The sequence below is a fragment of the Schistocerca serialis genome, chromosome 7 (assembly GCF_023864345.2).
Source record: "Schistocerca serialis cubense isolate TAMUIC-IGC-003099 chromosome 7, iqSchSeri2.2, whole genome shotgun sequence".
Classification (NCBI taxonomy): Eukaryota; Metazoa; Arthropoda; class Insecta; order Orthoptera; family Acrididae; genus Schistocerca; species Schistocerca serialis.
In genome coordinates, this window is record NC_064644.1 from 492808318 (window position 1) to 492821445 (window position 13128).

At 36.7% G+C, this 13128-nt stretch overlaps 1 protein-coding gene across 1 annotated transcript in view; it reads left to right on the forward strand.

Moving 5' to 3' along the window:
• Nucleotides 1-226: 226 nt before the first annotated feature.
• LOC126412405 (apoptosis-inducing factor 1, mitochondrial) overlaps nucleotides 227-13128 on the forward strand; it is a 106488-nt gene continuing 93586 nt past the window's right edge. Inside the window, exons 1-4 of the mRNA XM_050081989.1 lie at nucleotides 227-807; nucleotides 1071-1291; nucleotides 1382-1445; nucleotides 1521-1657. Of these exons, the coding sequence (XP_049937946.1) occupies nucleotides 732-807; nucleotides 1071-1291; nucleotides 1382-1445; nucleotides 1521-1657 (498 nt within the window). The 5' untranslated portion in view covers nucleotides 227-731. The remainder of the gene's footprint in view (nucleotides 808-1070; nucleotides 1292-1381; nucleotides 1446-1520; nucleotides 1658-13128) is intronic.

The window sequence follows — 13128 nt, forward strand, 5'->3', positions numbered from 1 at the left end:
CCAGGTCTCGATATTGAAACTATCGGAAAATATTTATCTCACAATAAGCAAAGTAATAATGTACGTCGTAGCAGTTACCTCGTACCTACGAAATGTATCTCTAACCCAACAAAACTACAATATTTATATTGTTATATCGTACGTAAGTTAAATCTTACCTTTGGCCTTTTCACTTGAGTCATTGATGTAGTTATAACTTTCATTGTGCGAAGAAGAAAGTAACTGCTTTGTTTTTCAGATGAATGCGATATGTATTTCCATGCAGGACATAAAAAAATTCGACACAAGCTTCGTCCCTTATAAAACCAACCACGTACTTTCACTAGGCAGCCCGTCCTGAGAACGACCACCGCTCATAATATCTGAGACTGAAGCTGTAGCTTCGTTTAGTGAATTCAAGTAATGGGAGTAGACATTGATACCATTTTGTAAAAGGTTTATGATAGACCATACTAGCTGAATTAATTACCGGATCTCTAACTGTGCGTTTGAAACTAATAGGTTCAAAATACAGAGAATAATAAAAATGTCAAAGATACAACGCTCCTCAAAGAGCATTTGAAATAAACGTGGTAAACCGACGGTATTGTTGACACTTATTGGTGCTGTAATTACTAGAAATGTAGGGGAGTAGTGTTGAATTCCCTGATGGATCAATAGGTCACTTTTAACAAAATTGTCTTTTAAGTGTCTAGATTACAGGACTTTTACTGGTATTTGTGCAAAATAAAATGTTAAGGAATATAAGATACGTTGCTCACATTGCTGGGATTGGGCCTTGGAAACTGCAGAGGTGTCCCACTCACGGTACGTAAATGGTATATACTTTAAATTATATAGTTTTCTGTAAGGGACTGCTGCGTGAAATAGAGAATCTGTTTATTATCAATGGCGTATATGCTGATTTTTACACCTCAAATGTCATATCAATTTGCGGTTAACACCAAGCAGTGTTTTAGTAAGGAAGTAATCTCATGATGTTTATGCTTTCGTATATTGGCAGGCTAATTGCGGGCGCATCCACATAGTTTGAAAATTATGTTCTTATTAGCTGGAGTTCCCTGTTCCAGACTTTCAGAAATACCGGTTGTGTCTCACAACATTCAGAAGTAACTCTACTGACCCGTGCAAGCAGACGCCGAAGTGTCCCCCTCAGAAACCAGTGGAATGTCGCGATACGAAAAAGCCAGTTCCTCCCAAGGAAGTCTGTCCAAAGGATGATGGCTCGAAAAAGAAATACACCCGGCAGTTGATTGGTGGACTGCTCTTTGCAGCCATTTCGTTGTTCACTGTAAGATAATCATTTTACATTGATAGTTTGTCCTCTGTAGACGGACAATCTCGTTAAAATATGTAAACAGTTATTGATTTGCTGTTTCAGTTGTACCACTTCCTTCAGCAGAAACAGCAGGATAAAGGAGATGTAGTACGCAAAGGAAAGAAACGTATGTAATTTTACTTACATCCTGGTGTACATGTATTACTTCAGTTTTACTATGTACAGAACTTTTGATTTGCAGGCAAAACAAAGCCAATTGTGAAGTCCCCTCCTGACTCTAAAGATATACCAAAGTGTGTACCATATTTGTTGATTGGAGGCGGCACTGCTGCTTTTTCTGCGTTCCGGTCTATAAAGTCATCTGATCCTACTGCTAAGGTATGAACTTACTGTTATTTTTATTGGCAAAAGAAAAAAAATTTGATGTTATTCTAGCTAACAGGTGTATAGTAATTTATACTAGAAGAATAAAAATTGTCCCACTCGTTTCTTCCCCCTCTGTTGTAACCCGTAGCATATTGTCTAGGGAGCAATGACCTCAGCAGTTTGGTCCCTTAGGAATTCACACACCATTGAACAACAATTTAAGCACTTACAGTATGTATTTGTTTGGAAGGAATTAAGAAACACATTCTGATTACTCCTCACTGCTGTCAGTGAGGAAAATCACTGTTATGCCTCAATATGTCAATTGTGTTTTCTGTGGGTACATTATACTGCTTAATGTTTCAGATATCACTCTTGCCCTATTTATGTCTAGGTTTTTATGTGTAGTTCTTCAATTTTATTTACTATTTGCTAGGTGCCTACATGTGATTCGTATTTTGTATATTACTCACACTGCTTCAAACTGTCCATAGAGAGAATACTTTCAACATACAAATTGGACATTGGTTTTGAAATAGTGACTAAACTAGTTGGCTGCTTAGATAACTGCCACCTTTAAGTGAAAGAAAAGCTTGGGATAATGTGAAAAAAGTAAATTTTAATGGTCTTTCGGAACAGTTAGTTTGCATTTGTATTGACAGTATGTTCCACAAGTCCATAGTATATAGGCTTGTAATATGCTTAAAGAACATACTAAGTTCAACATTGATTTGTAGGAGCACGTTAAGTTTCAAGCTAGTTATATTGTACATAAAGACTGGTTTAAAATTTCTCTAGTGATGCATACAATGCATATACACCAGGTAATAAAGGAGAAGGTACATGGTATTTTCGGATTTTATCAGCATTCACGTATGTGATAGGACTGATGGCAGATAATGATAATACATATTACTGATGCTGGTAAGTTTTGAAATGGTTACCAGTGTGTGGAACGTGCTGTCAGAATAAAATTGTAAACTGCCTGTATGATTCTCAGAATTGGTTTGATTTTATTTCTGAATTTTTGACTCCAATCTGATGCCCACATCATGCAGGTGAAAGGGTTTAGAAATAACTTTTGTAATTTTCTTCATTACAATGTGTCTAGTCTCCTGGCCACAAAAGACTTTTGGGATTTAATATTCCTTTTTTTCCATACTCAAATCAAATATGAAAATTCACTTAATTCTTTGTTTATGTAGGGGTGTGTGTGTGTGTGTGTGTGTGTGTGTGTGTGTTTTTTTTTTTTTTTTTTTTTCAGATGCACTACTTGAGTATGATAGCAGCTACCTCCTCTTTTATTGTGATTCTGACGCAATTGAAATGTGGTAGGACCTTGTTTGGTTACTGCTGACATTGTAACTGATTTAGTCATTGCAACTTTTGAAGGGAGTCATTTTTGTAGACTGACTAATCTGTAGTGTAGTCCAAGGTTTTACATAAGATGGAAGATCTGATTGATTGTGAGCTGGAAAAGCCAGTGAAATGTTCTAATGTTTTTCTTTCTTCTTCACTTCCCATAGCCCTTTTTTTTTTATTATTTTTTTATTTTTTTTTTTTATTTTTTTATTTAAACAACTGTTTTCCCCCACTGTGTAAGATTTTCATGTTTTTACTGCATTTCAAGGTATGGATAACAACAACATCACACCCCCCCCTCCTCCCCTCCAAAATTTTCAGTCCGGATACTATGATATTTAAAACGTGCATGATAATATAGTTAGCATGTTGGTTGATAACTTCAAGTTGCATAATATTCACTACTTTTTGGCATGTTTGTTGATGACTTCGCAATCTGCAGTGAAATGTTTCTCAGCCATAAATTGTGCATGAAGATGTAAAGAAGAAAACAAATGTACTATGCACAGTATACAAGTAGGAGTGCAATAAAATGAAAAAAAAAGAAAAAAGAAAAGCTGCTGTAATCATCAGGTTCTGAGTGTAATATTTCCTAACAGATTTTCAGGGGCATATTAATCTCGTTTTCACCCATGTCCTAGTTGAGGTATCTTGTTTCTTTTTCTTCTTTATAAGTAGTACTAAAGTTGGTGCAAACAGTGCTTTGCTTCGATAGTCATTCCTAGTAGTGTCAAATTATTTCATAACACAATACAAGCAGCATGACCATTGCTTCAAAATTGAAGTTAAATTTGATGAGCATGACACATTGACAAACTTTTTATTGTATGCCTGTACACTTGTGTGATGAACCTATGAACAGGACATAAAGAGTTTGATAAACAGAAGTGTAACAGAAAACATAGTGATGACACTTTTTTTGCCAGCATCTTTGTGTGTTCATTCCATCAGTCAATATTCATCCCTAAAAGCTTGGTTTGTTACTCCATCTATAGATTCATTACCTATGCCTAATGTGACAGAACTGGTTTCCCCCTTTTTGCTGAAATGCATGCTGTTACTTACTGCCCAATTGTAAACATCTTTCAGGTTTTCATGTGCCTTCTCTAATAAGAGTTAAGATCATTAGCAGATGTGAATTATGCCTACCTTTTTCATCCTGTTTCACAGCTCAGACTGGAAACGTAATTAATCTAGTGGTTCTATCTTGTTCTGTGATGTTTTATGGTCATGTGTCAGAATCCTAGGACAAGTCTAAGAATACCTCTGTAAGACCATCATCCTTGTCAAGTTATTAGAGTACCACTTTTGTGAACTTGATAGCAGCCAATTTTGCACTTATTCCACTTGGGAAACTTGTATTGGATCATGAAACTCATTGATCTACCTTTCATGACTGATTAGTTGTTTTCATGAATGCAGATGCTATTGAAACTGGTCTGCAGTTTTCAGTGCTCTCTTTATTACCTTTCTTTAGTAAAGGCACCATTCGTGCACACTTTAGGTACTCTGGAAAAATACGTGAATTAAAGGACTCTTTTATTACATTTGTTAATGGGGTTTGTGTGCTCTTCATTCTTGCGTAGAACAGAGACTGAAGTCTCATTCATTCCTGCTGCTGACATCTTATTTTTAATTTCTACTTTTTCCTGCTAACTTCAGGCTCCTTTGTGCACAAAACCTCATCATTGTGTTTGTGTTAAGTTGTTCTGGGTGATACATGTGGTTTAGGTAGATTTTGTTGCTACTTTTCCAGAGAGTCATGTATAAAATTTGCCAATTCCCGAGGATTTTCTATTGTTCTATCTCCATCTTTGATCTCCCTGTTGGTATACTTGTCTCTTCCCCTGAATGTTTCTTGTTTTATGACATACCACAATAATTTGCTTATATTTTCACATTATATATCATTTTGTCATTTAGTGATATTCTGCAACTAGTAGTGTCCTCCTAGATTTTTATTATTATTGTTGTTGTTGTTGTTTTAACTTGTGACAGTAATGTAGGTGCTGTGGATTCGTGTAGGTAGTGCCTTTGTGAAGAATGTAGAAATCTGAGTATGTAGGGCTTTCCAATACACACAGTTGTGTATCTATTTTCCCCAGATGCTGTTGTTGAAGTAGCTACTTGTGGAAATGCGCCCTCAAAAATTAATTTCAGCTATTTGCAGGATGCACTCTTCATTGCAAGTGCGATTGACAAATGCCTAAAAAAACTATGTAGTTCCTTTTGTAGACCTGCAGTTTTGTGGGTTTTCCCAATCGTGTCTTTAGCATTATTATTTTAAGTAATGATCAGAAAGGCCAAAATGCCTTACAAACACTTTTCAGTTTCCGCTCTCTGTGTTTGTAAGAATGTGGTCTTAGACTAATGCTGAACCTATGGATACTCTAGTAGCATTGTTTACAATTTGTGCACTGCTGATAGCTCAGAATGTTTAGAAGGCCATTACTAATTTCACACTCAACCCCTGTATTAATGTTAATATCAATGTTTAAACATATTATGTTTAGTTTTGGGTGCTGAGTCTTTCCAGCACTAGTTAATTTGTTGAAGAAAGAATCCACATTGCCTCTACGTGAACAGTACACACACAGTACAATTAACTCCTATTAGACATCTAGCTTCGATAGCTAAACATCTAACAATTCAAAATGTTTACCTAAATTAATAGTGTTATGATCTTTTTCTGGCTTTAAAATATGTGCCAGCCCTAATACAAATACATGATCCCACACCCTTTTAGGTAGTTCTACAGTAGTAGCTTGAACATTATCACAATAGCACTACATGTTGTATTTCTTTATCTCCAGACCGGCACTCTGTAATACATACAGCTGTGCTATTCACTTTTGATTTCAGAAGGGTTGCGTAACTGAGAATGGCACTTAAACTTTCTCTCACCAAATTTTACAAGCATTAAATAACAAAATAACACAGGTTGCTATTTTCTGTGACTCTCTGTAGCACAGTATCCTTTTGTGTCAGTGAAAACAATCAATTTTTTGCAAATATAATGTAATTGGATACTTTAAAAATCTACTCGCCAAGTGGTGACGGGGGAAAACCTACATGTAGGTTAAGTAAATGTACAAGCTTTTGGAGCCAGTGGTTCCTTCAGGTATAAGGATTGAAGGCGAAAGAAAGCAGATTTAGGAAAAGGATGAGCAAGGTTTAGGAAATTGAGAGAATTTGTAAAAGTCGCCCAGAATCCTTTTCAGGGGAGACCTTAAGAGGATGGAATGAGAAAGAAAGACTGATTGTTGGGGACTGCACTGGACAAAGTTGTAGATGTAAGAGGAATTGTGCCACCATCTATGAATGGTAAGCTTAATCTACGCTAATACAGGTTAGTTTTACTGCCATATACATGACATGTGCATTACGCCTGTAAAAGTGGCATTTGTAATTTTACTGTGTCCCTTTAAAATTATTGTAGTAACTGGGTATGTTTTTTAGTCTTGTATGTGTGAATGCCCAAAAAAGCAGTGAATGTTTGCCATAGTTTATTGGTATTACTGTTTTTTGTATTATGTAGTTTTATGCAAGACAATGAGGTAGCTGTCAATGAAAGTTCATATTGATAGGGCTTTGACTATCTCAACAAGAACTGGTATGTCTTGCTCTTTAATCTTGGAATGCACCTAACCAGAGAGTGTATGTTAAACGTACACAGCCAACCTAGTCCGTTATGTGTATGTTGGCCTGATATCTGTAACGAGTTGCCCTTAGCCAGGCAATAAAAGTCACCAAGTTGTAAGTTAAATTTGTTACTTTATGTGGTAGGGTAACAAATTGTAGTTCCACAGTTCTGAGGATGCTAGTGCTGGTTGAATAAAACGTGTCAAATAAAGAAAAAGTTACATGCAACTTGTGATGGCTATACATTTTTAATTTTTTGAACTTCTATGCATTGAATACCTGTGTGTTGAATATGGACCATTGCATTGCCAAGGTCTGAAAGATTCAAGCCTAAGCGTCTCTAAAAAATGAGATTTCACTATGTATTGACTGAATATAGCTACTATTGCTTAAGTGGTTTGTTGATTTTTCAACGGACGGTGCAGTAATATAACCATGTTTTTAAGTCATTAAGCCTTATTAATTTGATCTATAAATTTTTCCAAATCTGTCTTTTGCTCTCCTGTAAAATTTAATACTTTTGGTGTAGTCTTGAATCATTCTGACCTCTTCATGTATATGTGACATTCCTCAGATAATGCAAAAAACAATGTGTTTACTTGAACTTTTATTGAATTTCCGGTGGTATTTTGCTGTATTCTTAATATTAATTAATTACAAGTTTTATATATGTTCTTATTGACAAGTAAACACCTAAACGCATAAAGTTTCCCTGAAAATTTACACCTGTCGTGATTTTAAAATCCCTTATACCTGCAATTGGTGGAGGTACATGGAACTGCTTCGCACCTGGACACTTCGACCTGCAGGCATTGGTTTTGAGGATGAGGGACAGGCTTGGAAAGCCTAAGTCAGACATTAGTAAATAGAGGTGTAAATAACTTAATTCAATAACACAATGTTACAGTATGCCAGAATACAAGGGTAATGTACAAATAATTGTCAGGTGTACTTTAGAGAACAAATAGTGTATGTGCAAGTTTTTTGAAAATCACATAATTTACTGCAAAAATGGAGATTTCAGATTCTTTGACTACTGCAAATGACGAATGCGTTAAGATTTAAAGCATAATGTAGTTATAAAAATGCCAGTTCAAAGATGTATTTGTGTACTGTGAGAGTCTTCTGCAAGAAGCGGACTTTACTTTGAAATCAGAACAGTCATCCATTTTCAGGATAACTTTGTGTTTTGTCGTTTACTTGTCAACAGTTCAAAATGCTTGTTGAAATAATTACAGTTAGTGAACAGCCAAATGACATTGCAGATTAAACAAACATTCATGCAAATACACTTGTTTCTTCATTACAGTACCTTCTCAGTGTCTTGTAAATGTAAGTAATAGAACCACTTTCCAAAAAATATACATGAAAGAGAGAGATAGGCTAAGTAGTACACCTTACAACTAGAACATTATGTTGTCCTAATGGACCACTAAAGGTGTACAAAGTTTGAAGTAAATCCATAATCTGAATGTCATGCCCTCCCTTAGTAATCAAGCCAACGCAATCGGAGGAGATTCCTCTGACTTGGAAGAAATCACAAATTGAGCTCCCCAAGGCTCAATCTTAGGTCTGCCATTGTTCCTCTCATATGTAAATGACCTTCCTTATAAGACACAAGCAGAATTAATTCTTTTTGCAGATGAAAATAGTATTACAATCAGTCAGAGTATATATACGGTAACACAGGAAACTGTTAACAATGATGTGAACAGTGCCATTCATTTTCTGAGAAAATACTAAGTTTTTAAAAAAAGACAACATATTCAGTTCTGTATATCTATAGGAACTACATGAAGGTTAAGCGTAACACACCATGATAAAATAATTAGTAGTATGGATACTTCAAAAATTTGAGGTGTCCATATTGGTGAGGATTGGATCTGGAAAAAGTGCATTTTGGAACTCCTAAAACAACTTAGTTCGGCCCCATTTGCACTTAGCATCAGTATGAGAGTGAGATCAGCAGCTTGATATATTTTGCATATTTCCATTTAATAATGTCATACGGCATAATGTTCTGGGGTAACGCTCCATATACAACAACAAAAATACCATATGCCAACAGCAAAACATGTCAAAGGCTTTAAGAAGACCATGCAGTGCTTCCCAACAAAAAATTGCCTCTGATGTGCGTGACATCACAATTGCTTAATTAGATTCGTTTGAGCAGTTGCAAGCGAGCTCATGTGCATGTGCTGTTGAGTTGCATATGAATAGTGCCTTCTCCCACTTCTGGCTGTGGAATTGTGGCAGTTAGCTGTATAAGGAGTGGCAGCAAGCAGCCAGATACTACCCAGAAAAATTACTGACGCACGTAAGTTGCCAGATTCATGCATGTGCAGTAGGCCCGGAACTAGGGGGCGGGGGCAAACCAGGGTATAAACCAGGGTATCTGCCCTGGATGGCAATTTCAGGGGAGGAGGGGGGGGGGGAGGGTGCCAAATTCATATTCTTGAGGAAAAAGACCTTGTCTCACAAAGCACTTAGCATCCAGTGCACGGTGGTCTATCGATCATTCATGCTATTTTGAAACACATCCCTGTTGATTTTTGAACAAATTCTAAGTTGATTTCTGAATGAATTGTAAGTTGATTTTTGAATGTGTGCATAGTGTACATGATGTCTCTGTCACGGGAACCCCTGTTGCATCTAGAAATAAACTTTACTGCAGACAAATGGGGACGAGGCTATACAAGCTGAGCGGAAAACAGCCGAATGGGTAAATGCCAATCGCTGTTTGTGGTTGACTGGGTTTGCGAATGATCAGCGTTGTTATAATACCTAGCGAAATCAATAGATTCAGATTACCAGAGTGGAAATAAATGGCTAACAGGAATTACCTTCTAGATGTATCAAAGAAATTGAAATTTTGACAGAAAATTTTTGGCCAGACTGCACACTGGTAAGGGCCTGTTTCATTTCCAGCTAGCAGCCGCTAAAGTTCTATTTTGCGAGTAGTGTGAAAATGTGTTGTACGAACATGTAATAATGCCTAACTGGAGAATAAAAATGGGTTAACTAAACTGGTTATTGTGGCAGGGTTAGTGAAGTTAACTGGAGAGTAATTTATGACACTGGTAGGAATAGTTACAGAATTAGTGATGACAAGATCGTTAGTTAGAACAAGGAAGGAGAAGAAACAGAGACGTCACACAAATTATGGAAGAATATGCCTATTCCAAATTTATATAAAAATTTCTTTCTACTACTTTTCGATCTCATGCTTCAGAAGCTAGAGCTAATGAAATGTGGAACTATTTCCTCATAAAACTTTTTGCTTGTATTAGGCCTAATAGGCATTTGACATTGCTATTGGCGAATTATATTCTGTCATGTTATAAAAATGACCATTTGTGCCAAAAAATTTTTGTTTATTTGGTGTATGTTACAATTGCTGCAATATTAGCCAACGTTTAATTTCCACTGTCCTGAATATAGTTTGATGGCACCTATTACAAACTATTACACGTTTGAATTCCACAGAATGAAATACAGTGACGTGCTATAGAAGAATGCTGTGAGAAGAGGCGTGCACTGCACTTCGGCACACTTAACACCAAATAACATGTAAGACATAAAGATGTGTGCTACAAAATGAATGTATTTTTGAAAAGTCAATTTTTTAAATTTTTGGTATCCTACCTCAAATGTTGATAAACTGCCAAAGTATGATGTCAAAATTATTCTGGGGGATTGTAATGCTAAACTAGGTAAAGGGAAGAGAACCAACCTGTGGCGGGTCATCATAGTAAACACCTGGAATCAAATAACAATGGTTAGAAACTGATTGAATTTGCTTTTAGCAAAGGACTAGTGATTAAAAGCACGTGTTTCTCACAGAAACAAAGACATTCATAAAGAGACTTGGATATTGCCATATGGGTTGATGACAAATCAGATAATCATGTACTGATAGATGGATGGCAAGCCTCAGATATTTTGGATGCGATTAGCCACCGAGGAGTGGATATTGACTCAGGCCATATTTTGGTAAGAATCAAAACCTTAGAAAGGATTGCAGTTAAAGAGTTGGGGTAAAGTAAGTTCTACAATGTGGAGATGCTCAAAGATCAGAAGGAAAAGGAAGAGTATAGGAACAAAGTGCAAGAGAAGTTGCAAAAGATCAGCAGGATGGAGGGAAAGGATATCAATGTACTATGGGAGGACACTAAAATAACTTTAAATACAACAGCTCAAGAGGTACTTGGAGAAAAAGGAAAACAGAAAAGAAATGGATGGTTTGATGAGATGTCAAAGGTGCTAGATGGTAGAAATCAAGCTCGACAAAGAAAGCTAAGAATTTAGTGTGGATTAAAAAGAGAGTAGAGGAAAGGGAATGGATGGATGAAATACAGAACTTTGAAAATAAGCAGGGGAGGAAATTCTTTTATGGGGTGGAATAAATAGAGAGGATATCAGCCAAGGATGGATATGCTGAAATATGACAGGCAGTTTGATAGTTGGACAGGAAAATGAGCCGTGCTGCGGCTCATGTTGGTGCTGCTTGTCGGTTTCCATCCTCTATTGGAGGCCAGACCATATTGTTTAGTTGACATGGTTGCAGTTGTTTGTCTTCTTCTCATGTTGACTGGCGCCACTTGGTTTCGCAAGTGTTGCCTGTCTCACCCATTTGGTGATCAGTTGCCTGTCTTTTTAAATTAACCTTTGCTATTGTTTTACGGTATGTTAGTTAATTTTTTTTTATAATTGCCGTTCTTGGTGTTAAATGCCTTCAGCCGTGACTGTGGTTATTTGCCTTAAAATTCTAATTGGGATCACATTGGCTTGTTTTTAAAACATTATTTGCTGTGTCTGTATTTTATGCTCATTTGGTAAATTGTAACACACTGAAAGCACTATTAATTACACAGTTGTTTATTCCTTCATTAATAACATGTGATATATTTATTTATTGCCGAGTCTGGAATTACCGTTTTAAAATAAATGTGTTGTAACTGATTATGGCCCCATCCACAATCGTAACCGAATCCTGCCTTCCTTGACTTCCAGGTTTCAGAAAAAATAATAGAAACATGGGCACAACATTTTGAAGTGTTACTGTCAAACAGACATATAATTAGTGGAGAAAGAAATGGAGGGGCTAGAGAAGAAACTGAAGAAGAACAAGAGGTGGATAGAGATGATGAAGCAGTGAACACAGAACCACCATCGATAAAAGGGCTAAGAGTAATTATAAAGAAACTTGGGAATAACAAAGCTCCTGGTAACGGCAGAAATGATAAAACACAGATGTGAAATATTAGTATGGAGGGTACATAAAATAATTACAATGGCCTGGAAAACAGAGAAAATGCCAGAGGACTGGACGTTAGCAACCGTCTGCCCTATACATAAAGGATCACGCATGCAGTGTAAGACCTACCGAGGAATATCTCTGCTTAGTATCGCCTACAAAATCCTTTGTACAGCTATAACAGGGAAAGTAAGTAGAAGAGCAGAAAAGATTCTAGGCAAGTACCATGCAGGTTTTAGAGCTGGGAGGTCTACAGCTGACAATACGAATGATGCTGGAGAAGACTTAGGAATATAATGTAAGATTAGAACATCTCTTTATAGACTTTGAACAGGCCTGTGACAGAGTTAAAAGATGAACACTGTTGAAAACCATGCAGGTATTCAAATTTCCTAAGAAGCTAATAAAATGAAGTTGATCTTGGAAAACAGTAAAAGCCAGGTTAAAGTTCAGGGATGTCTGTTGAGATCATTCCCAATGGAAGGAGGACTAAGACAGGGAAACCCACTATCCCCATTACTATTCAACCTGCTATTAGAGAATGCAGTAAGATCAGTAACCACAAACCCAGGAGGCAATATTTACAATAGACGTTTGCAAATCTTAGCTTGTGCAGATGATGTAGTAATAAGTGCTAGAAGTATGGAGGCGCTCACATCGGCCTGCAAAGAGTTTGAAGCCGCTGCTATGAACTTTGGTTTAGAAATTAATGAGACAAAAACTAAGTGTATGGTAACTGAGAGAGATAGAAGAAACACATTATCTAGAGTTAGAAGGGTACGACTTTGGAAGAGTAGATAGCTTTATTTATCTAGGCTCAGTAATAACACCAGAAAACTAAGTGAAGGTAGATATAACAGATCGAATTACGGCTGCCGGCAGATCATATAGAGCACTATATACCATGCTCAAAAGTAAGAATCTAAGTAGGAAACTAAAGCTGACACTGTACTAAACAGTGATCAAACCAGTTCTTATGTATGGCGGCGAGACATGAGTACTTATGGAGGCTTTGGAGAAGAAACTAAATATATGGGAAAGGAAAGTGCTGAAGAAGATTTTTGGTCCTGTAAAAGAAGGGGAGATATGGAGAATTAGGACTAATGAAGAAATAAGGGCTCTGTACAAAGAACCTGATGTGATAACCTCAATCAAAATGGGAAGGCTAAGATGGTAAAGACATGTCTGGCGTGTGACAGAAGAAAGGCTCCCGAAGAAGATG